Raw genomic sequence first — 25,923 nt, 5'->3', positions numbered from 1 at the left:
GCGGTTAAGTCTCTTTCCAAAAAGATTTTTCCATTGACAGTCCACGTTTTACCATTGTGATATTTTTTCATAACGTTTCTTGCCTCTCTGAATAACCTTGCTCTCCATGCAGTTAAGTTTCATTGATAAAGATCTTCACCGCTCCTAGGTTATATAAAGCTGCATTTCGTAGATTTATCCTGGCCACATGAGTTTATTTTTTTGCCTTGTAATTACTGAAACGGACGATCATCGGTCGTGTTTTGGTTTTGTTTTCTGTTTTCAATCTGTGAATAATGTCAATATCACCGTGTGTTAAGTTGACCTTCAGAATTTTTCCCAAATAATAACATTCTCAAAATTATCTTCTTTGCGTTCGGGGATTCCGCGTATCATTAAGTTCAATTTACGGGTATATTGTTCCAAGTCATCACGACTACCTTAATCATCGTAGAGTCTTTGTTTAACTTCCTCTAGCTTCTTCTTGGACGTCAATACTTGTTCTTCGAGGAGTTTTAGTTTGGAATTAACAGCAATGTTTTCTGTGACTAAGTTGTCTACCTGGCTCTTTGTAGAATATAGACTGTCTATTAGCTCGTTATAAGTTGCCTTTAACAATTCCACGTCTAGTACCAACTTCTCGGTATTGGCTTTAATTTCCGTAAGAATTTTCCATATGTCGACCAGAGAAAGGTTTTCATTGACGCTTTCGTTGGTCGCCATTGCTGCCGACTATTCTGATTCAAATGCTTCTTCTCCTTTGCCTTCGGTGGAAGAGGCGACTTCAGCACTTGATGAGCTACTTAATTTCTTCCCTTTCTTGTTTCCAGATTTTGACATACTCAAGTTATTCGAAAATTTGCCTCTCGAGCGTGCCCACTAAAAACACACGTCCACCTTCGACGCCAGCTCGACCCAATCTCCAAATCTCTGCATCAAGTGTTATAATAATAATAACAATCTTTTATTCGGAAGCTCCATCACAATAGTGGTTTACATAGAGGTCCTACATTTTCCAAGTAGCTCTCATGGGCAAAAGAAGGCTGCACCTGTGGCATCCAGTTTGATACGAGATGGAGGTGGTTCTTTTTTTTGTCCGTGAAAGGTATATTGGAGGCGCATTCACCTTGCGAATTAATCTTGCAAGAGTTGCCCTGATTTTATATTCTTTTGTCACGGGTGTTGGAATGAATTTGAGACCCTTCGATGGCGAGCGGACTTGACTGTCAGAGGTTTGATAGTTTGAGAGATTTTATAGGAGTTTCTCATTTGTCTCCTTTTCTTTTCCTTAACTTATGAAGAGCTCTACTTCTCCTCTGTCGTTTCTTAGTTAGGTCGGCCGCCTCAGGATCTTCGCTGTCTGCCGACTGCATGGGTCGCTTTTTTACTTCAGAAGAATTTGTTTCTGGTAGGGCTTGAATCGTCGGTACAGCACCAGGAAGAAGTATTTTTTGCATTTCCCGGCCTATTTTAACCATGTTGCTTTTCTCATAACAATCGGGTGAAAAATGACCGCTACAAATAACAGAATGGAAGGCTCGACGAAATCGGCCCTTTTCACTTGAACAAACTTAACCCTCTGTCGCTTCAAATTAGCTTCTTTTATAAATCTATGTATTGTATTCCCGGTTTTGTTGACAACGCCTTACATTATCGAAACCCTGAGTATATTCAACCAAATTGTAATTACAAAAATCGTGACGAGACCAGCAAGTCCAGCAAACATCTGATGCGAAGGGGACTTACACGTATCTCTTGCGAAAACGAAGCAGTTTATAAGTTCCTTCTTCAAACAGTATGGCTCTGAGGAAATTATTTGTTGTTATATAATTTTTTCCGTCTTCGAAAGATTTGGAATTTTACTGCTATTGAGTCTTTTGAACCACTCATCTCCCCCCCCCTCTTATAGAACTGTCCTCTTACGAGAGTGTCCGTTAGTTGAGAATTGAGTGTATTTGATATCGTGAATTTCTAAGCTTAATGAGGTGAAAGATTGCTCTCCACCCTGAAGAAATAGTCTCTTGACTCATTGATCTGTTTATAAAGGAAACAATGGTCGTGACTTATATGTCAGTGAAAAGCGATCGAATATTGTTATGTTCACTACACACTACCTCTTTCAAAGGTGCTTGAAATACGAAATATGTTTTGTTACCAAGTCAAGAACTAAAATAACTATAGCAACATCTACTAACGGCAACTTTCACATATCGTAAGCTTGATGAATTGGGCGATAACTTTTTTTTCTGAGCTATGTACTTCACGGCATTGGAAAGAGGAGCCCTTTCGTTATATTGAACCTAATAATATACATGAAAAAATTTCTCAGTTCTAATTGGTTAAGATGAATGCAGTCGTCAGTTAATTCAGTGCAGAAGAGAGTTAATTCAGTGCAGAAGAGGGTTATTTCAGTGCAAAGAAAGAAACAAACCAGACATTCTGATTGGTCAGAATGATTGGTCAATGTCAATGTCAAGATCAATGTCAAGGACAATGTCACTTGCAGGGTTTGAATTAATTATTTTTGCACATGATGCGCGCGCTTTTCTTCTTTACAGTTATGAGAAGCTACCTCGTATTTTTTCATGTAGATTATTAATACATAATCACATGATTTTCTCGTGCAATTTGGAATAAATAAGCACTTGTAAATTTTTTCAAAGACCACAAATTGCACTCGCCCTACGGGCTCATGGAATTTTGTTAGTCTTTGAAAAAATTTACTCGTGCTTATTTATTCCAAACTGCACTCGAAATCATGTGATTACCTTTACAAATAATATCGAAACTGGTTGATTAGCATCAGCTGACGGCGATCTGAGTGAATTATTTATGACTGGATATATAATAGGTCATGATACAACGCTCAATTCAACAAATTTAAAACAAACTCTATCTTTCAAATTGTCATTTGTATTCCCCACGGTGTCAACGAACGCTTTTCATTTAACTACTTTATTCTTGTTTTTCACGTTACCATGTTCCCATAAATAGCGTAGCCTCATTTCTCAATACGTAAACCACATGCAACCTTAAATTCCTCCATTGGTTCCGACGAAGGGCGAACACTCAAAACTTCAGCTTTAAAAACTCTTTACGGAGGCTAATTTGCATTTGAACTTAGTTGATTAGACCAAATCATCTTGAAACTCAACACGTGACCTATTTCATCCTAGATTATTGAGTACGGACTTTTCATTCATGTTGCCTTCGAAACCAAAAGAAAAACTATATGCATTCATCCTTTCTTGTTTAAAAATTAAAGAAGTTTTGTGAGCTGTTGCCAGGCAACAGAAGATTTTTGAGAGGAATATCCACTGAAACAAACAAACGCCACAAACTATTCAACCACGACGGGCATTAAAACAACTCCCTCCTGATGGGAAATCTGTCACTGAGAAAATTCTGTTTGAAAAAATCGCCAATAAGTTCCTCATGAAGCGAAATTTATTTGTATCCACCTGTTCTAATAAACTATATGCATTTATCCTGTAGCTTTAATTTGAACTTGAACTTCCTTATTAAAAATTAAAGAAGTTTTGTGAGCTGTTGCCAGGCAACAGGAGATTGCTGAGAGGAATATCCATTGCAAGAAACCAAACGCCAGAAACTTTTTAACTATAACGGGCGTTAAAACAACTTTTTCCTCATGGAGAATCTAAAACTAACACAATTCTCTTGAAAAACCAGTAGTAAATAAAAATTCTTTTTGAGGGGAAATTTAATTCTTATCATTTGTCAAAATTCGTCATTGACTAATTTTCAGTCGGCTGTATGCCGGTATGACATCACAATAGCCTATTTAAACAGACGGCTATGTTTAAAACAGTTCATTGCTGATGAACAAATGAAGTTTCTCAAGTCGCTATGAATTCTTTAGTCCACTTTGTCTTTTTCTTGCTTATTCTTCAGAATGCGTTGGCCTGTTTAGATGGTAAGTTCTTCAAAGGTATTTTCATATAACTTTTACCCTTTTCACACTCGTAGCTTTTTGTATCAATTTACCACGTACCAAACCAACCATGTACCAGTTTCGAAAGGAAAGCATTTAAGAGAGGTTGTCGCAAAAAGTCAAACATTCACCGCCAACAGTCAAAACATCGAATTGGCTCATATTCTAATATTAGGTAGGCCTATAGACAAGACAAAACAGGACCTATGTATTTAGTTGAAATATTCTTTTGTTTTCGAGAAAATTGATAAAATTCAATTCACACATAGTTAGCGTCATTCGAAGGTGGAATTTGGCCCATTTTTGGAGGCCTCGTTTGTACTTGCAAAAGCAAAGAAATTTCGCTCATCGGCGGAGTCGGTGACATAAAAGAAAAAACCCACTCTGTTTGTCATTTGCAGCTTGTGAGCCTCAGTGGTAATAATAAATGCTTGAATGCTGTAAATAAGGTTTTAAAAGGACTTGTAATATGATAGAAATTGTTTTGTCCCTCAGTAGCCATTTATTTTGAAGAAATGAAGAGACATATTTGTCGATCCGTGACCGGTCCCACACTAGTTTCGAAACCGACATGCTAATTTAATCAAATTTCAATCAAGTTTTTATCTACTGCTTTGTCACGATAAGTTTGTCACGATAAGTTTATCACGTTTGTTCCTTTTATTTCTTTTTAACACTCATTTTGGTTGATACGATAGTTTCAAGCTAAATTAGAGTAAGGTCGCTTTTCCTACGTTAATGCATAACTTAATATCTTCACTTTCTGAATTGTGAAATAGACGTACCTGTAAACCGATGACATGCTTTCTTTTAATTCTTTCGTTTATTTTCCTCCTAACAATCTCAATAATTTTAGGAAAAAGTCGTACATTGGCATTTCCATCCTCGTTATTCTTCGAAGGGGAGCGTCTTGTTAACCACACCATAGCAACCATCAGTGCGATTGACAGGGACACGTGTGAGTTTCGTTGTTACCTGGAACACAATTGTGTCAGTATAAACTTCAAAGTACGTCCGAGAGGACCTGAGACAGAGAATTGTGAACTGAACAACTCAACTAGTAAAGAACATGAGAAGGACCTGATCAAGGCAGCAAACTATGTTTACCATGGAACAAATGTAAGAACATTATCTAATGGGAGAAAGCAATCAAGTAGAAAGGTTGTGATCATTATTTTTTACTTGCAACAAGTGATTATTGAATATTCATCAGTCATTGAAGATAAAGCGGTTTTAAGAAAAAATTAATATTCAAAACCTCCCTATTTGGCAATCCCCTACCAAACGTGACTTAGAATAAAATCGATTTCAGGGTAAGCGAGTGAAAAAAAAAAAAACAGAAACGATGAAAAATGAAGTTACAAAACAATTTTGCTATTAGGTAGTCCTTTCAATTTCCCTCTTTCAGAATGCTTGTGGCAATTCACCTTGCAAGAACGAAGCAACCTGTCAATCAGGCTTTACTTCTTCACGATATCGCTGCTTATGTCCTCCTGGATTTACAGGCCACAACTGTGAACATGGTAGGAAATTATTACTTCTGTTGTAGAAAATCCTTTGATATGTATTTTAAGAAGCGTCGACTGTGCGTCTGTTCAGTTGTAAAGCATGCAGGTAGCGGCTAGAGCACGTTAAACTTCTACGGCGAACACCAAACGCATTTGAGCGCTCTCCCTATTCCTGGATGTAGGTTGGATAAGCAATGTTTCATCCTTTACTTGAAAGATCAGTTTTCTAGGCATTTAGTATTGTTCTTGTAAAGATTTGTAGATCTAGCTACAGAAATCAATTGGTGCAAATCTCTGAGACTTGAACTCCATAATCAAAAATCGTTTATGAAATTAGGGTGTCAAGTTATGTTTCAATAAGTGTGGTAATTAAATCTTAGCCCTCTTATGGAAAAATCGTTCTACAAATTACTTTGCAATATCACTTAAGCTAACGAACAAGATTTATTTATGCAGAAAATTTCTCACTACACGAAGAAAAAAGATTTGTAGTCATATTTTTTTAGATACATGGGACAGATCATGCTCTTTGTTTGAGATGTTAAAGTGATGGCGCGTTACATTGAAGTAATGAGTGAATGATGAGAAATTCTAACTGTTTTAATTTTATTCTCAACTTTTTTATGCAAATTTAGTTTGTCTCGCATATTCCTCTCGCAGTTTCGTGTATTTTAAAAGGACGGTTCTGCAAATTTAACTTTAAAAAAATACATCCCTTGTAGGAAAGAAACAAACAATTGTATGTGTCTGTTTAACGGTTTGCATTTAGGCTTTCAATCAACTCATATTCTTTTGTACAAAATAAATCAATTATTTGTGTAATGGTTCTCTCCCAGAAAAATGGATACAGATGACGCCACCTACTGTTTGCTTTGGAGCAAGAGATGATTCTTATGGTTTCTTTAAAACCAACAAAGCGGGTAATATCATTACATTCAAATTAACATACCAGTCGGGATACGTGTCCTGCGATGCATCTAACCCAAGCTTTCGGTCCAAATGGGGATGCCTTTGGTCCAAACTCATTCCAAACCAAATGGCCACGATGATAACTGACACAAACCGTAAACTTCTTCTGCCAACCAATAATTACCTATTGAATTATCGGGACTGTAAGTTTTATAGCCTGCCCTGGGCTACAACCGAATCGCCAGAACTAGTCTTCGATAATTTTTCTACCCCGCTGGCAGCGGAGGCGAATCAAGACTTCCAAATCTGGTACAGCGAGGACTTGTTCAACTGGGATGATACCAATAATGGGTACAAAAAGACGTGTGTCTCGGTGTATGGGTTGTATGTTTGAATGATAGGACCCTAATCTCACGTTATTCTTTTCATTGTAATTATTGTTTAAATTTACTTTTGTCGTGTTCCTGGGCGCGAGCTGTTATACTTACCGCGACTCTACCTAACATGTATGAACGAGTGTCTACCAAGAGTTTAAGTGTGATGACTTTCTTGGGAGTCTTGCGAGTTTTGCAGCAGTAAAAAATTTTGCTTATGAGCAATTTCTTGCCTCGATCTTAATGCGTGAGCCATGTCCAAAGAAACTGAGGAGAGAAAGCGAGAGGCTCATTCAATCTTCCCCTTGCATCGACTCCTACTATTACGTACTCTTCGTGAAAATATTGAGATAAGCTAGGCTTCAACACTCCTTTCAATCCACGGATTAACTGATGTAGATACACATAATTATGAAACGAAAGAAAAAGAAGAAGAACTTGTATTTGTACAAACCTGCCATGTAACTGAGAATTCAATAGAATGTTTTCTGCGACTTTACGATAAGCACCTTGAGTATATCAAGTAGAGATGAAATAAAGAATATATGCTAGTCTATAGGGTATATGCTAGTTTATTTTTGTTTTCCCCTTCCACCATACAATGGTTGGCTTCCGGGTTAAGGCTTCTGAGTGGTTCCACGTTCAATAAAGGAGGAAAACAATTCAAACAGGCCGTTGGAATTAAGTAAAGGGTCACCGTGACCGCTTAACAGAGGTAAAAATTACATTTATTAAAAATTTCGGGACCTTTACAACCGATCGCTTTATACAGGTTTGACTCTATCCAGTGCTAAATGATGCCCAGCGGAGAGTAAACGAAGAGTTAGCCCATTCTCTCATAAAAGACCTTCTGTATAAGTCTTCTGAACAAATTTATTAATCTGGGAATGTCAATCGCCTTGCACCACTGAGTTGGGTCGATAAATAATCAATGGGAAAGGGTTGACAATTCTCAAACCGACGTCGTTTGTGGAATTTTTGTTACTAAAGGCGTACAGTGTTTACATAATAATCAAAGTAATGCATGGTTGATTGTAGAGTATGCAATTTATCTTTTCTTTTTCAACTCGATATCTCACTCGTTTGCTGTACTCTCTCGTGAGATATCGAGATGAACACGAGGAGAGAAATTGCATATCTACGCACACCCATCTCTTGCGCTTTGTGGTAAAAAGAAAAAAAACTGAGGGCACGTGTTCGTAGAAGCAGTAGTAAATTATATCTATTTTAATCCATTGCACTAGTTCGCAAACCAGGAAGTTTTTAAACATGCATAAAAAGGAAGCGATTTCGGATAAGTCTTTAAGGAGGCTTACACCTAATCAATTATTAAATTCTCCACTATCTCCATTAATATCCTTGTTTACCTTGAAGCTACAGTGTATATCTGAAATTAGAAAAATGCCTCTACAAAATAAAGCCTATCTCTGACATCGTGTTAAAGAGCTTGGAACCTCAACGAAGAACATGTGAATCAAACATTACTAAGACTTTTTAATGAATTCATCCCACCTTCCTCATGCTAATTACAGTCGAACCTGTATTAAACTAAAGAGCTTGCAAATTGGAGCTAATTATCAACTCTCTAAGACGAATTTCATGTAAGAGCGAAGTTTGATGAGAACAACATTATTTGCGAATTTGAAACTCTAAAAATTGACAAATTACAGCGGACTTGAAAAACTGATCATGGCTTTTCTGTTTATTACATGTTTATTCAAATATTCAAAACACCATAAATTTTGCAATTGAATTTTACAATTAACTTTGCTATCTTTGGATAGGAATGAATGAAAAAAGCGCCGGAAATATTTTTGGATTTTTTTAATTTTGAAGGTTTTTGTATCAAAGTGTCCAATAGAATTGAAGTCTAAGTGTCTGTAATTGTAAGAACGAAACCCTGTGTCCTACATGTGTGTTAGCATGTAATAATATTCCTAAGATACCTATTTCCTCTTATTGTGTATAGCGGAGAACATCCATCTGCGTCATTTTTTTAATGTCCACAGAAAACTGACGGGTGTTAACAGTTTTGTTTAAGTTATTTTCATAAAACACTCTCCTTTGTTATAATAGGTCAGTATGGGCTGCTTAATCCACTCAGTGCTAAAAGCTAGTGACCAACTGAAAACTTATGGCATACGTGCGGGGTAGAAACGGAAGACCGTAGTCTTGAGGCCAGCATGGAATCTTTTGCACTCTTCATTTATGTAGACTGGACTGCATTGTTGACTTACTTGACGTTTGATAAAGGTGAGTGGCAAACTTCGAATCATTTTCTATCTTTCCATGTATCGCTGAGAGCAATCTTGTTTCCTATGACTACAGTCAAACCTCGATTATCCGGACTCGTCGGGACCTCGGTAAATAGTCCGGACAATCGAGAGTCCGGATAATCGAAAATATGAATATTAATTAGATTGAAATGTAAACAAAAGTTATACTGCAAAGAAAAAATCATTTTCATTGTGATACCTACACAGCCTGTATGTATTTACAAATGACGGATCAGCGGAATATTTCTTTGCCTCGTCGCACTTGCGGATTTTGAAAAGCACACAGGATAATACGCTGTTTCAACAGTCTTTTGAAAGGATTATTGGGTTTTTTGCAACTCCGAGTTTTCAAGATCACAACTAATTAATATTCATGAAAAAAATTGCGACCACAGAAAAAAGTCCGGATATTCGAATAGTCCGGATAATCGAGGTTCGACTGTACTGGGTTCACTTTTTTTGAAACACAGAGAATTCAACTTACAATAACTTGAAAAGACTAAGTTAAACACCAACATTCAACATCTGCCCAGATTTACACTCGTTTTGTAAAATTAGAGGGTGTTTCACAAAGATATTCAGTAGTATCTCATTAAGTGGATGCCAAACGACCAACGCTTTGGCGACTATGATTTAATTTTATCTAAACTTGCTACATTCCCAACTCTCTTCTCTCAATAACAGTTACGCATAAAACTATATTATGTTACGTTGCCTTGTGGGAATTTGATGTTTGTGTACAGAAGCACATTTTACTGCTTTCAACCATCTTAGAGAAATCGTTTATACACAAGAACAGTGCTGGCATATGGAATATATTATCTATCAAAAGCTAAAATCGCGTATTGTGTACAGACCTGTCGAAGGATTAGTTTAAAGGTACTCAACTCAAAATGTCCACCAAACACTTACTGACCCTAAACGAAAATATCCGTGGTAAAATTTGCGTAGATGGCTCAGCTCGTGCAACTTGTAAACTTGCTTTACTTTTGTCTGCCATTCATCAAAAATACCTTTTAATTAAGAGTAGAATTCTTTGTTACTCTTTTAGCTAACTTCTAATTCCATGATCACTGTTTTCGAAGTGGAGAAACCCGGCGGAATAACAATAGCTATTTCCCTATACACAAATATACAAAAATATATAAAAATACACAAATATATATTCCCAAATATATTATTCCCAAAATATATATTCCCAAATATATATTCCCAAATACACGGGTGGCGTCTGTCGACCGTTAAAATACTTATATAATTTGGATATTCTTTTCTTTGAAATGTACAGTGCTTGATTAATTTTGAAGTACTTTAAATTTACTATTCCCGGGAAAAGGTCCAATTTTCAAATGTATACTGAATTTGCCAATAAGAACATTTTCAACTCGAGTATGAAACTGCTGCGTAATGCTGGATAACAATGGTTCGTCTCAATAGAAATTGGTATAAACTTCCTCTTTTTATGATAATCGATCTAAATAACCACAAGTGATTATCTAAAATGTAGGTAAATAGACTAAATAAACTGTAAACTTCCGAGAATCAGGAAAACGAAGTAAGAGAAAAAAGTTCTCTAAATAAGAAATGAGTTTTGTTTTATGATTTCTCGATTATAAAAGAAATCCTCCAAGGGGTTCTTAATCGCAATATTTAAGCGTATATTCGTTATCTTATTTATCTCAATACATTTATCAGGCGAGAAATGACAACTGCCAACTTTGTTGACTTAAGCTTCATAAAATGCTATCTTGCGGATTGAGCTGCTTGATAAAAGACCGTTGTCTCGGATTAAGCATGGAATTTTCTACGTTCTTCATGTTCGTATCCCTCATACCAGTCATGACTTACATAACATTAGGTAAAGGTGAGTTGCAAACTAAAACTCATTTATCCTAAGATTCATTTATGGTAATATCTTCTTTCATCCTTCTATCAAATCGATTTCACTGAAATTAAGCTGTGAACGCACTAGGCTTACAAATTGACATGTGGTAAGATATAAGTTTACGATTCTTTGTCAACCTAAATCCAAAACCCTGTGTTCACATTCCACCCATAATTTATTGAAGAAGTCATTTCAGCAATCAAAACGTATTGTAGAGTTTTTAACCGTACCAAATTCCAAAGAAACTTAGAAATAAGTCAAAGGTAAGTAGCAAAGGGGTGGCATCTAAGCATGTATATAGTCCTCTCAGTAAGAGTCACCAGGGATACGTTTCGTTATAAGTAGGGGGAAATTTTACGTTTGAATATCGAACAGAAGCAGATCTTTACTGCCATTACCCAACTTTAGAATTCATTTTTACCCCAAAATAATGGTGGCATATGGAATAAACGATTTGCATTTTCCTCGTTGTCTGTTTGTTTAGAGACATAGCTTACATCTATCGACCGAAGGTTAAAAATAGGATTTTTCTTGTTGGAGCGAAAGAAAGCTCGCGACACATAAACGTTTAAGAATTAGGTTAGTGACCTTAAGTGGAAATACTCTTCTAAAACTTTTGCTCAGATGTCTCGGGCAGCTCGAATGCTTGATTTCATTCAAAATTCATCCCTCTGCGTCGGCTGTCCCTGAAATATATTTCATCAGAGCAATTATCTTTTTTTTTCCTGAACATCGGATGCTCTGATCAAAACTTTTTTAGCAGGTGAATAATAATAGTAACAAGAACTGACATGTTTTGGGAGATGCTAAAAAGAGGAGGGAAGCTTTCAACCATCAAAGAAGTGACGACAGTTTATACTAATCTCCCTGGTGAATGCGTAAAAAAATTTTAATTTGACTATTCCTCATCTCAGAAATGTCTGTTCGACCCTTTTTTGTTTTGAACTCTCTATTGTCCGATTTTTCGTTAGAAACATCTTGAATCTGAATATCAATCTACAAAGTGATGTTAGACAACAATGGCTCACTCTTCAATATACACAATCTTCCTAAATACACTACATTAGCGGTGACAGCGAAACTGAGAAAGGCAAATAAAAACAAGCTTTCAATTATTTTCAGAGAGTAGGACATCTTGTTTTAAATTGAAACATGGAAAAATGTTCTCACGGCCAACGATCTCAGAAACAAACAACGTCACACATTTCGGTAACTTTCTGTAGCATACTGAAACCATGTTGTTTATCTCGGCCTTGTGGGCATGCCATACAAATATAAACCGCTGGCCGGTATCGGCCGCATACATTACATCTCTCTTCTCATATGTGAAAGGAAGAAACAAACCCTAGCTAAGGCAACTCTAAACGTTCTAGAGTCAATAATGTAATGCCCTAAAATTAATAATGCAGAACTCAACAAATGTCCAATGTCCTCAAGTCAATAAGAACAATAGGGAATCCAACTCAAAAGCAGGGATGACAGATCACTGTACCCACATTTGTACGAGTGTCAATTTGTGACTCTATAAGTCAAGTCTTTAAGGGCAGCGAACCGCGCGACCAACTCTGGTTGTGTACAGCTTATCTGGCTGGGAGATTTCAGCACTGGAGGTTGTGGCAGGTTCCGGTTAATGATTCGATGGACGGTCGCAGGGTTCCATGGACCCCGAGGAAGACAGAGCGTTATTGGGATGGGGTGTACTGTCATCTGCGGCGGAATCTGAGCAATGCTCAGTAGTATTGGCAGCTTCAGTTGATCGACGCAAGTGTCTCCGTTGCAGCGGTACTCATGCCCACCTGATTCCACAATGTAAGAGCGTGGGCTGACGTGCCGTTTGACAACGATGGCAGGGCTCCACATTTTGGATCCTGGACTGGGTGCCATTCTCAATTGGCTACCTGGGCGAAGGGCGGAAGATCACTTGCAGATTTCCTGTCATGGTAGAATTTCTGGTTAGCTTTCTGCTGGTTTAAACGTTGCATGACGTCTTGACGGTTGTATGCTGTGGGTGTGAGTAGGTCACGAAGAGAGGGGACTTTGTTTCTCGGGCGTCTGCCCATCAGTAGTTGTGCTGGTGACAGGTTGACTCCTTCCAGTGGGGTTGTCCTGTAATCCAGGAGGGCGAGTTGCATATCAGCGGCTTTCCTCCAGGGACGCTTTACTGTCTGCACCGCTCTTTCGGCCTGACCATTGGCCGCACTGGGAAGGTGGGGGCTCGAGGTCTTGTGAGCAATGCCGTATTCTTTGCAGAATCTTGCAAAATCCTTTGAAGCGAACTGCGGACCCCCGTCACTTCGGATCACATCAGGTATGCCATGTCGGCTGACCTGTGCTTTCAGTACTTCTATGGTTGCTTTACTTCCCATGTCTTGTAGCCTGTCGACTTCAATAAACTTCGAATAGTAGTCCACTGTTAGCAAGTAGGTTTTGGACTCAAAATCGAAGGGATCTGTCCCCACCGTCATGTAGGGTAATCCGGGAGTTTCTGTTGGTATTAGCGGCTGGGGGGTTGTTCCCTTTGGAATTCGGCGCACTTGGTACAGTTCTTAACCGTTTCCTCAATGTCGGAGTTCATAGCTGGCCAATATAACACTTCACGAGCAAGTTGTTTGCATTTAGTTATACCCAGGTGTGATTCATGGACAAGGTTCAGCATTTGTCGTCGTAGACTGGGGGGCACTATGATTCGCATTCCTTTGTAAATGATTCCATCGCATACAGCTAGTTCACCTCTAGAGTCCCAATACGGGCGCAGTGATGTAGGTACTTCTTGTCGAACATTTGGCCAGCCATTCAAGATTATTGTTTGTAGCTGGTTAAGCTCGCGCTGAATGTGCTCTTGCAATTCCGTGTACTTGTCTTTGGTGATGGATAGGAAGTCCAGAGTGCTTACTTGTTCCAAGTCGATGATTTCGGGATTGGATGTACCAAGCAGACATGCTCTTAATAGAGTGTCATGGAGATGCATTTCTTTGCCCTTGCGGTACTTTACGGTCAGGTCATACCACTGAAGGTTTAGTATCATTCTCTGTAGCCGCATTGGTGCTGCCAAAAGTGGTTTCTTCAGAATCTGTTCAAGGGGCTTGTGATCATTGTACACGGTTACTTCCTGGCCAAAGATGTAGGGATGGAATTTCTTGTATGCATGCACGATGGACAGCATTTCTTCTTCTATTTGTGCGTATCGTCCTTCGACGTTTGTTAAGGAACGTGAAGAATAGGCAATAGGCTGGCTGTCTTGAATAAGTACAGCACCGAGGTCGTGCTGGCTTGCGTCACACTGTATTTCCACGAGCTTATTGACGTTAAAGTATTTTAGTACTGGTTGACTGCAACGTAGCTCTTTAGTTTCAGGAAAGCCTGTTCTTGAGGTGGTTGTCAGTCAAACAAGGCCTCTGTCTTCAGGAGCTCTCTGAGTGGAGCGTCCAAATCACTCAGGTTGGGAATCAATTTTGCAAGGTATGTGATGAATCCAAGGAATCGTTTAACATCATCTTTGTTCCTTGGAGTGGGCATAGCACGGACAGCTGCTACCTTCAATGGGTCTGGCTTTAATCCTTCAGATGTTAGGAGGTGTCCAATGTATGGGACCGTTGGTTGTCGGATTAAGCACTTCTGAAGATTCAGCTTCAAGTTGTAGCTGGTTGCTCTTTCGATGACCTTGCGAAGCACTGCGTCATGTTGTGCGGTAGTTGATCCTGCGATCAGAATGTCATCCATGATAGCAGTGGTTCCCTCTATTCCTTCCACCATCTGATCCATGATTCTCTGAAAAATTTCGGGCGCGCACTTGATTCCAAACGGAAGTCTCAACCACCTGTACCTACCGAGTGGCGTATTGAACGTTGTGAGCAGTAAAGAAGCTTCGTCAAGCTTGATTTGGAGGAATCCACTCTTCGCATCCAGCTTAAAGAATACCTTGGCATCGGGTATTGTGCTGATGACTTCCTCTATGGTTTGCATAGGATGGTGCTCACGTTTGATGACCTTGTTCAAGTCAGTGGGATTAATACAGATGCGGACTTTCTCGCCTTGAAGCGAAACCACCATGGAACTGACCCACTCGGTTGGCTCTGTTACTTTGACTATGTGGCCATTGGATTCGATTTCATGGAGTTTGTTGATGGCCCTTTCCTTCAGTGCTACTGGGAGGCGGCGGGCGGCATTTACCACACCTTTGCCGTTAGGTTCCAATTTGATTGTGTAGGCTCCAGGCAGTGTACCTGTTGTTTGTGTGAGGTCCGGGAACTCGGGAAGTCCTTGGGGAACTTGATCTCCCTCGGCGGCGGTGGGTGTGTCAACGGATGCTAGTCTCGAGATTAACTGTAGTGCTTCAGCTGTGTTTCCTGATAGAACGTTTTCGATGTCGATAATCTGAAATGTGGTGATGGCCCGGTTGCTGTTATGTTCCAAAGACAATTCGGCCACTGCTACAGGCTTAGTCTGATGGTTGGAGTAAGTACGAACCACTTTTGTTGATCTTTTGAGTTCGCCCTCGTGTTGGATCTTCTGATAGTCAGAAAGATTAAGTGTGCTGCAGCAGGCGCCTGTGTCAATTTTAAACTTGATTTGTTTGTTTTCTACTCTGCATCTTATGGTCCACTTGTCATCTGGCACAGTATCGGCAGGCTGAGTCATGTGAATGTGCAACACCTCCGCTTCTGAGTCATCGTCTGAGCTGGTGTCGACTTTGTGTGCACGAAGACGGCGGTTGCATACTGCTAACCAATGGTTGGGTTTCTAACAGTAAGAGCATGTGGATCCCAGGGCAGGGCATTTTCCTTGATTCCAGTCATGCTGAGGGTCTTTGCCACACCTGGGGCAGTGCTTCCTTTTTTCTGAGTCAGTTTTCTTGAGTGGACGTTTCGGTTTTTTGTGATCCAATGCTAATATGGGAGGTTCCTCGTCGCGAACAACGCGTACTTGCTTCTGGGACATTTCGTATTGTTGTCCTATTTCGATGGCTTTGGCTAGAGTTAGTTCTTCTCTACGGGCAAGCAGTCTCTCTTGGAGCTTCTTTGCGTGTACTCCATCAATGGTCAAATCAATCAGAAAGTCATCAGGGTTGGTATATTCACAGTCCATGAGAATGAGACGAAGATCTTTCACGAGATTGTCGAATGATTCGCCTGTGTTTTGTTTGCGTAGTTTCAGCTTGTGCCTTGCGATGCGCTTGTTTTTTCGCGGTCGTACGTAGGCTTCGACTTTGTCGAGAACTTTTCCTGGGTCTTTTTGTTCTCCCTCTCCCCACTGGAGCGTCTTGTAGATTTCCCAGCCTTCTGGACCTATCCATGTTCCGAGCCATCCGGCTTTTTCTTCTGCTTTGAGTTTGCTGAGCGGCCCGTCGAATACAAAGCCAACACGATTGCGAAAGTGGCTAAACTCTTGGTACAAATCTTGGCTGTCCCAATCAATATGTGGGCTATCAAACGGTATCTGAGACGTCATCTAGGATGAAATTCGGTTTCGGATGGTTTGTTAAATAAAGAACAAAACGCTTATCTGGGATATGAGTTCTCTGCGTTTTCGACTGCAACGAAATCGATGAATTGGCTTAATCACAATTCACAACACACTTCTCCATTAGTGCCGTTTGTTCGTCGTACTCAGAGCTTCTGCTACAACTGGAATCTCCCATGTATTTTACTTCCTCTGGGCAAAAATTGCCAAAGAAAGTTTAAAGGTTGCAGAGCGGGAAAAATAGTTCAAGAAAAGCGGCGGCGCTTGAATTATATTCGAGCTTTGGTCTCACCCCAAGGCTGTCGATTAAATTCTTCACGATTTACCTGCACGATGAAGACTCCCTTTGGACCGAATATCAGAAATTTTATTGAACTTACTCCTAACCCGATTAAAAGCTACACACCAAGGGCTCGCTTTGTGAGTTTTTGCTTGCTAAATGCTCGTTCAATTAACAACAAGACTACTATCATCAAGGACTTTGTCGTCGAAAATAATATTGATCTTCTTGGCGTTACAGAAACATGGCTTCAATCAGATGCTGACAATGAATTAATTATTCGTGACTTATGTCCTTCAGGTTATTCATTTCATCATGTTCCTAGACCTGGTTCTACTCGTGGAGGAGGAGTTGGCTTGTTATTTCGATCATCTTTCAACTTAAGTTGCAGCCGCTCAAGAAGTTTTTGTCCTTTGAATATATGGATTTGTTATTGTCAAGTACGGTCGGTTTAAAACTCAGAGTTATTATTGTTTATCGCCCACCTCCCTCGACCTTGAATGGTTTAACATCCTCATTGTTCCTTGATGAGTTTTCTACGTTCCTGGAGCCCTATATCACTGATCCCGGTGGACTATTATTAGTTGGGGATTTTAATATACATGTTGACACCTGTTCTTCCCAACACTCAACTAAATTTCTCCAATTGTTGGATTCTTTCAATCTTACTCAACATACACATGGCTCAACACATAAAGATCGACACACCTTAGATCTTATGATTACAGAATCTGATGATAATATTGTTTCGAATTTAACAATTGGTTCTCCTTTTGTCATCTCTGATCATGCTGCTGTTCACTTCCAGCTCTCGCTTAATAAGCCGCCGCTCGACAAGAAGATTATTTCATTCAGAAAGCTTCGATCTATTGATTTTGACAATTTCTGTGCTGATGTTATGAATTCGAGCCTTCCTGATCTTTTTGCCTCGTCATCTTCATCCTTGGATTATTTGATTGATCAATATAACAGAGTCCTTACTTCCATACTCGAGACTCATGCTCCACTGCAAACCAAGATAGTTACTTTGCGTCCCGCTGCACCTTGGTATTCTGAGGAGATAAATAATTTAAAGAGATCCCGTAGAAAACTTGAACGACGCTGGCGAATGACCAAACTTCCTTCTGATCGTAAGTTGTTTATTGAGGGATGTGATGCTGTCAACAAGTTAATTCGTGACTCCAGGAAGAATTATTTCGCATCATTAATCAATGAGAATCAGTCAAATTATAAAGAGCTTTTTAAGATAATTGATAAACTACTACAAAGGAAAACAGATATTCAATATCCCCCCTGCAAATCGCCCACTGATCTTGCTAACAAGTTTACTGAGTACTTCACTACAAAGATAGATAGAATACGGAGTCATATGACGACTGCTGCTTTCTCTCATCGAGATACAGTTCCTGTGGTTGACAACGCCTGTCCATATTCTTTTGATATTTTCAAAACGGTAACAGCGGACGAAGTTCTTACATTTATCATGAATCTGGCTGCTAAGTCATGTTCTCTTGATCCTCTTCCTGGTTATGTTACAAGAAATGCACTTAGTGTTCTGTTGCATTTCATTTTCAAAATAACAAATATCTCATTGGGATCTGGTCAGATGCCTTCGCAACTCAAGGTTGCCATGTTACGCCCGCTCCTTAAGAAACCTTCTTTGGATCATACTCAATTCTCCAATTATCGCCCTGTATCGAATCTTTCATTTATTAGCAAAGCAATCGAAAAATTGGTAGCTAATCAACTTATCTCCTACATTAACGAATATGAGTTAAATGAGACATTCCAGTCGGCGTAAAAGCAATATCACAGTACTAAAACTGCACTTATTCGTGTTCACAATGATATTCTGTCTGCCATTGATAATCGTCGAATCGTAATTTTACTGTTGTTAGACCTTTCCGCTGCCTTCGATACAGTCGATCATACCATCCTCCTCTCTTGTTTACGTGTACGGTTTGGGATAGCTGGAAAGCCGCTATTATGGTTGCAATCTTATTTATCGAATCGCACGCAATATGTCTCCGTCGATGGTGGTACTTCTACGAAACATGACCTTAAATGTGGAGTGCCACAAGGATCTGTCTTGGGACCCATTTTGTATTTGCTTTATACTTCGCCGCTTTCAGATATCGTAAAGAAATTTAACCTGAGCTATCACTTTTATGCTGACGACTCACAGCTTTACTTGTCTTTCCAACCAACCGTACTGGGTGATAGGGATCTAGCGGTTTCTAGCATCGAGAGCTGTGTGAATGAAAATCAATCATTGGATGACGGTTAATCGCCTTAAATTAAATAAAGACAAAACTGAATTATTGGTGATCTCCGCTAAACATCTTCCAAGACCACTCCTTCACGAGATTTCAGTTGCTGGTGAGACTATCCGTTCCGTGCAAAAGGCGAGGAATATCGGCACTATGTTTGATAGCCATTTTTGCTTTAACGATCATATTACTGACATTTGCAAATCTTCATTTTATCATTTGCGAAATATTAGATATATCAGGAAATATCTTTCAGCGACCACTACTGAATTGCTGGTTCATATGTCTGTATCTTCGAAGCTGGATTACTGTAATTCTCTTTTGTATGGCCCACCAGCCTACACTACAAAAAAGCTACAACACGTCCAGAATGCCGCGGCGCGCCTCGCCACACTTACAAAAAAGCATGATCGCATTACGTCTGTTCTTTTCAATCTTCATTGGCTTCCCGTTAATCAACGTATTGTTTTTAAGATTTTACTTATAACCTAAAAGGCACTTAACAACTTGGCACCGTCGTACATTTGTGATTTGCTTACATCTTACACCCCATCGCGTCAACTACGCCCATCATCCAAGCACCTTCTGGTTTCTCCATCCTATAACTTGAAAACATATGGCGCAAGATCCTTCTCTGTAGCAGCACCATCATTATGGAATGCTTTGCCAAGTGAAATTAGAAATGCTCAGTCTGTGTCTGTTTTCAAAAGTAGATTAAAAACTTTTCTTTTTAAAAAAGCCTTTTATAATTAATATTAGCTGTCTTAAGTGTTAAGGTTAAAGTTTTTTGTTGGCGCCTTTGAACAGTAGGATACTGGCGCGGTATAAATCTTTTTTTATTATTATTATTATTATTATTATTATTATTATTGTTTAGAGCGGGGATTTAGTGGATTTTGTGGTCCACTCCTGACACCATGTAGCATACTGAAGCCGTGTTGTTAATTTCGGCCTTGTGGGCATGCGATACAAATATAAACCGCTGGCCGGTATCGGCCGCTTACATTACAATTTCATGTTATCCTTTTTTCCCTTCCAATTCATCTCTCTGCCCATCAATAAAGTTACCATTTCCAATTTTTCATTTCAACCACTTTCTCATTCCTTTTGTACCCTGGTATGCTTGAAGCGGCTGGGTCTCTAAAATGAATGGGTGTGATCATGATTTTGTTTTTGTCTGGGATGAAAACAAAAGTTTACCTATCATATATTGATTGCTCTATTTTAGACAGAGATCGCTCAATGCTGTTCCCAGATTACTACTTTTTTGCTGAAAGACGTTTAGTAAGCCATACAATCGAAACTAAATACGTCAAGGACTTGGAATACTGTGAGCTTTTCTGCTACATGAACGACAACTGTGTCAGTGCTAACTTCAAAAAAGATCCAGAGACTGGAGGAATGTCTCATATTTGTGAACTTAACAACGCCACTCATCTTGAATATGATACTGACCTTACGACTGATGCCGTTTTTTATTATCGTGGTTCAAAGGTGAGCTACTACTCAAATTTACTTGCTTGTCGCCTCACATTGCAATGAAAACAATTGCTGCAGTGACTGGAGCGCGTACTTGAAATATCCTTCATTCAATCATAGGTTTTTTCAAATTCTTTCGTTCATTCAGTCCGTTGATTTTTCCCTTACTTCATCTTTCTTTTATCCTTTAGAATGCCTGTGCTAAGAATTCACTCTGCCAAAATGATGCAGCTTGTCAGTCCGGTTTCACAATCAAGGGATATCGATGCTTGTGCCCTCCTGGACTCGAGGGAAAATACTGTGAAAAAGGTTGATTTCATAACATGATTGAAACATCCCACACTGGATTGAATTTCTAAGTTTTCCATGCCCTTCACGTCTCTTTGTCGAGTGACTTTCTTTACAGGAGAATGCCTAAGATGTTCTTTAACGACTGACATATGTAATTTATTTGGAATGGTGTTTGTATTGAGATTACATTGCACTGAGGTTTCGTTCGAGTCTGAGCTAACAAGTGATACGATGCAATGATACCAAGTTAAGCTTTGTCACCTCAAAAGAGTTTTCATTTCTATATTGTCTAGCTACACTGTACTAACGTTTTTATGCAATAGGAAAGTTGCGTAGCTCCACTCAGGGAGCCAAAAGATGAAATAGGTAACATTGATTTTTTTTTTATTTCTTTATTTATTTCTTTCAGATATTGATGAATGCCAAGCAAACACCCACGATTGTCATCTGAATGCTACTTGTAATAACACAAATGGATCCTTCATGTGTACCTGTTCATTTGGATTTAACGGAGATGGACGTAACTGTACAGGTACAGTTGATAGTCGCTAAATTTTTAGATTCTGATAACCTCTATATGACTGTGAGAATGCGTCCGTATGTCGTTATGTCAGTTTTTTCTGCTTGAATGAGTATTTTCTTTTCTTTTTTGTTCATTTTGTTTCTGTTCCTTTGTTTGGTTGTTTTATTGTTCTTTTTGTTTGTTTGTTTGTTCTTTTTTGTTGGTGCTTTCTGTTTTGATGCAATAGGAAAGTTGCGTAGCTCCACTCAGGAGCCAAAAGATGAAATGCTAGACATTTCCTACCAATATCTTGCTTCAGCTTTTTAAGATATCTCTCGTACTATTTCTTTGTTGACGAAAGCTATGGCATTTTATGTTCAAAATGGTAACGGTTCATTTTTGCCGTCGTTTTTACTATTGGAGGTCATAAAATGACTGAGATACTACGAGTGCCCTGATTGGTCAAAAACCTATCGTTTAAAGCAACGGTAAACCCATAAATATTGATATATGCGTTTTTTTAAATATATTTTATAGGAGCAACGGACAGCACTTTATATCGGTTTACTCCACTGCACCGCAACATTCATGTTGCAATGAGGGCGCAATATTCACATGGAGGAATTAAGACGAGTGATCTTTAAAAAAAAAATGGCTCATCTCCTATTTTTAATTTCTAAAATATTTTTTCGATTATCCTTTATATTTATAGCCGATCCTTGCTATCATTACACAAATCTGGATGATTTTGACAGAAAGAGCAGTTACAAAGGAAAGAATCCTGCAAAGTGTGACGACAAACTCAAAGGTTGGTATCGTTTCGTGAGAGATGCAGGAAAATAAATGCCAACCGCGTGCGTAAAGGAACGCCGTTGTTGCACAGACCGTCAAGGATGGTTGGACGGTGAACATCCTACAGTGGAAAATGGTATAGTGAAAAGGAAAGTCTGTTTTCGTCGGCATGGAAAGTGTTGTGAAGATTCAGTGCTGATTGATGTAAAAAACTGCGGATCCTATTATATTTACAAACTATTTAAGCCTCCAACTTGTAATATGCGCTATTGCAGCACAGACTGAATATGAACCGAAAGTCAATTAAAATTAATAACGTAAATTTGCTTGCACGAACGCAGACATGAACTGAGAATTGACGAATTGATAATGTAAATGGGCCACCGTAAGGATTATCAAAGCTGACGTTTGGAGCCTTAGCCCATTCGCTCTGACGAAGGGCGAACGCTCGAAATGTCAGCTTTGAAGCACCTTACGGCGGCCAATTTGCACTATCAACTCAGTTGATAGAACCAAAATTAACTTGTTACTCCATCGACACAGCGTCGCAGTCTCTTTAGAAACTTACACCCTTTATTGAGATTTGACAAGGTCCACTTTTTTATCATTCTTGCTAATGCGTGGGAAGTGACTGTAAATAGTAGTCAATCCTAGAAATTTCTAGAATGCCTAGTCATGGTGACGTGGATACTTGAATTTTTTTGATGTCACACGGTGGAACTTTCTGGAACATTTTATCAGGGGATGTTATTATGCAATTTTACTGGAATACTTGTGTAGGCTTTGGATTGTTCTAGTATACGTTTTAAAATTAACAAGAACTCAGTCATGAAGGACTAGTAGTTTCTGTTGTCGACAGACCGATTGACTGTCTTAAAAGCTCTACTGGGGGTGGAGGGAGAGAGCTAACTTGATATACTTCAAAGATTGTGTATTTCAAGAAGAATTGGAAATAACTGTGAATTTTTTTCTGTGGTGAACTAATTTATAATATTTAATAAGCTTAAGTAACTTTTTAGAACGTCACTGTTTTTATTGCTTAAAGGAGTCACTCCTTCGTACGAATTAACATAGGACACGTCAGTTTAATGAAAGAGTTGGGTTTGTAGGAGTGTAATATTATTTCTGCCGGTTAAATAATGCCGTAACGTCAATAACTATTATGCGTAAAAGGTACAATTCTACTTAAGTGTGGGGCTAATCGAACGCTACTTAGAAATAAGATATAACTTATGTAACATAAAATGTTTATTGGGAAGATAAAAAAAAAAAACAAATAGAAACGAAAAATAATTCATTAGAAATACTGTACCAGACATATGAACAAATGAATCTTTTTTAAACGAGAAATTCATTCTATTCGGGACAGGTAATCGAATGTCCAGATGTTTTGCCTTTTTTATGTAAGACGAAAGAAAGCGAAGACTTAGCCATGTGGATCCTGATACTGTATTACAGACAACTACTTGATCGTGATTGTCATGTTTGTATTCTTTTTCCCTCTTATTTACCGTCCTAAAATAGCTCTCACAAAGCAAAAGCAACCAAAAATAAAACATTACTACATAATTTACCAAAATAGTGACCTTTACTCATTTCCCTTTCTTTTTTACTTTGCAATACTGTAAAGATGAGTCAAATACTTCGCAGATAAAAGCCTAATCTCTACAATCGCTTAGGTAGAAGCATAAGGCCAAGCATGATCCAAGTGAGAACAAAAAACATAAGCAAAATGTGAGAACAAAAAACATAAGCACAAGGACAAACTGCATGGGTAGAAAGTACATGTAGAGTGTTCCTGTATTTTATTACTTACCATAGTTCTTACACAAGCTATTTTACATTTCGGTAGGTCAGTTAAAACAGACCATAGATCATAGATCAGTCTTAGGTCATCCTCAACTATCTATTATGTACATGTCTGTTTTTTTATTAGGCCGACTTCATGTGACAATATGACATTTGAATTGAAATTTCAAATTTCCATAACATTTGTCTCTCGTTCGCGCGTGTCACTTCGCTCATGCTACCATAAGTGGACCTAACAGACTGGATTAATCCATTCCCATGGAGCATGCCTTTGCACCCCCTCTCATTCTCAACCCAATGGCCTCATTCTTGGCGTTGACGATTGACACCAATCGTAACCTTAATCCGCCGAAGAAAGAATTCCGGTTAGATCATCGAGGCTGTATGTGTTAAGACTACCTTAAGCCCCAATTAAACCACCGAAATTACTTTTTCTTAATTTTTCTAAGCATTCCAAATCTAGTTCAGATGGGGTGATTTCAATAACGTGTTGTAAACATGTGCTGCGGTTTACGGTCTGTATATCTGAGTGGTGGTGAACTGGTCGCCGAGTTTTGCTGCTTTTGTCGCTGTCGTTGTTGTCGCTACTGCCGTAACATTGTGTTTAGTTCTTGGAGAGAAACCTTATTCTCGGAGCGCCTCTTCAGAGAAAAAGAGAGGTTGGATTGAAAATCGGCCAACTGCCAGGAGCATCATACGACATACTTTGGAGTAACTCCACGATGGACTGTTGAGCCATTCGAAGACAATTAAAAATTCCCCTTGTCGCTTAATGCCCCTGTTGACGGGATTAACTCAGGCATGAGGGGCAACCTTCCTTGTGAGTTCATAAACATATCTCAAGATTTCCGCCAAGTTCACGTGATGAAAAAACGGATCGTAATTCCCATTAAATTGGGTTAAGTAGAACAAAATTATTTCTATTGTAAAATAGGTTGGGGTTTTTTAACGTGGTTAATGACACTTATAAAACAGAAGTATAATCGTCTGTCTCAATATGTGGTCACTTGGATGTGATTGGATGGAACGCAACTGCTGTGATTTGGTGCATCTATGGAAAGTTCCCTCAACGGCCTGTTGTCGCACAGTTCTCTTGCTGCCGTATCTTGTGATCGTCGGCATCCAGGCTGTAGACTTTGCCGCACTCACAGCATCCCTTCCGTCGTACTTGGTGTGATCGTAACGCAGCTCTGACTAAAAGTCAGCGCGTATGCCTTTTTGTTGCAGATGGCGGTGAAGTTGTGAAAGACCCTTGACATGGGGTAGGACTGCGATGGATCTGAACTCGGTGGGGGTTCAACGCTGGCGGTTAGTGTCTTTGTATTTTTTACCCTCTGCAATTTCTCATAGGCAACTTTATTTCTCATTCTTAAACTGAATCACGTCAAGAAAGAGTTAGGAGACATAGAGTATATAACCTGACTTTCTCATCTTAATAACAGAGCGTCAACAAAAGAACTGAACTGAAAAGGTGAAAAATTATATTTTGATCTTCGTAATATTACAGTTACACCTGTTCCTTTGGTCTATCATTATGTAGTAAAACTGATGACATTGCATATACAATTACCTTTTGCCTTTCAATCGATCGAGGTAAATCAGTGCGTTTACATCATTTTTCTTCACCTTAATAAGACCAAACGCCGCCTATGTTTATAATAAGCCAGATTCTGAGCCAATCGCAACCCCTGCAAGGCACAAACAAAACTTGAGATCATCCATCCTGAAATGATTTGAACTTGGTCTAAAAAACCTCTGAGATAATTGTCAAAAAAATTCCGATGTAGCGGCAACAATGAGCCCAAGACAGCTATAGCATATGTTGATTTTTTGTATATAATAGCGACGACGCATTTTTCTCTCTTTATTCTTGTTAACACAAGCCAAATTCCAAGGTTACCTTTTACTTTTGTGAAAAAAATCTATCAGCAAGATCTGAGATAAGATAGAGTTTTATTTCCAGTTTAATAAAAATGAACACAAAACGAAAAGAAGACGGATTAGAGCAAAAAAATTTGATTGCCAAGGCTATCCTCCCTCGATTTTCTCCGACTCCTTATTAACATGACACTGACATGGGGCATAGGGATCTCCTAAAACTTTTTCTAACTGCATAGATGTTCTTTGAAAGTTTTAACATTTAAAAAACTTTTTTAA

General features: G+C 38.8%; 1 protein-coding gene and 1 pseudogene across 2 annotated transcripts; both read left to right on the top strand.

Annotated features, from left to right (window-relative positions):
* Positions 1-3,802: 3,802 nt before the first annotated feature.
* LOC148738322 (uncharacterized) lies at positions 3,803-7,268 on the top strand. The gene is made up of 4 exons (XM_088750879.1): positions 3,803-3,913; positions 4,788-5,050; positions 5,340-5,454; positions 6,276-7,268. Exons 1-4 carry the CDS (start codon positions 3,847-3,849, stop codon positions 6,740-6,742), a joined length of 912 nt encoding a protein of 303 aa, XP_088607005.1. The 5' UTR covers positions 3,803-3,846; the 3' UTR covers positions 6,743-7,268.
* Positions 7,269-8,803: 1,535 nt separating this feature from the next.
* LOC148738321 (uromodulin-like) lies at positions 8,804-22,745 on the top strand (annotated as a pseudogene). Its single transcript, XR_015997267.1, has 5 exons — positions 8,804-8,975; positions 20,122-20,387; positions 20,564-20,681; positions 21,073-21,195; positions 21,878-22,745. The product of XR_015997267.1 is annotated as a uromodulin-like (transcript).
* The last annotated feature ends 3,178 nt before the right edge of the window (positions 22,746-25,923 follow it).

The sequence above is a fragment of the Stylophora pistillata genome, chromosome 2 (assembly GCF_964205215.1).
Source record: "Stylophora pistillata chromosome 2, jaStyPist1.2, whole genome shotgun sequence".
Taxonomy (NCBI): Eukaryota; Metazoa; Cnidaria; class Anthozoa; order Scleractinia; family Pocilloporidae; genus Stylophora; species Stylophora pistillata.
The sequence above is the reverse complement of the archived record's forward strand: the minus strand, read 5'-3'. Positions and strand labels throughout refer to the sequence as shown.

Coding starts and splice junctions, on each gene's coding strand:
- LOC148738322 (XM_088750879.1), top strand. CDS start 3,847: ATGAATTCTTTAGTCCACTTTGTCTTTTTCTTGCTTATTCTTCAGAAT. Junction 5,051..5,339: donor ATGTTTACCATGGAACAAAT/GTAAGAACATTA, acceptor TCCCTCTTTCAG/AATGCTTGTGGCAATTCACC. Junction 5,455..6,275: donor AGGCCACAACTGTGAACATG/GTAGGAAATTAT, acceptor GTTCTCTCCCAG/AAAAATGGATACAGATGACG.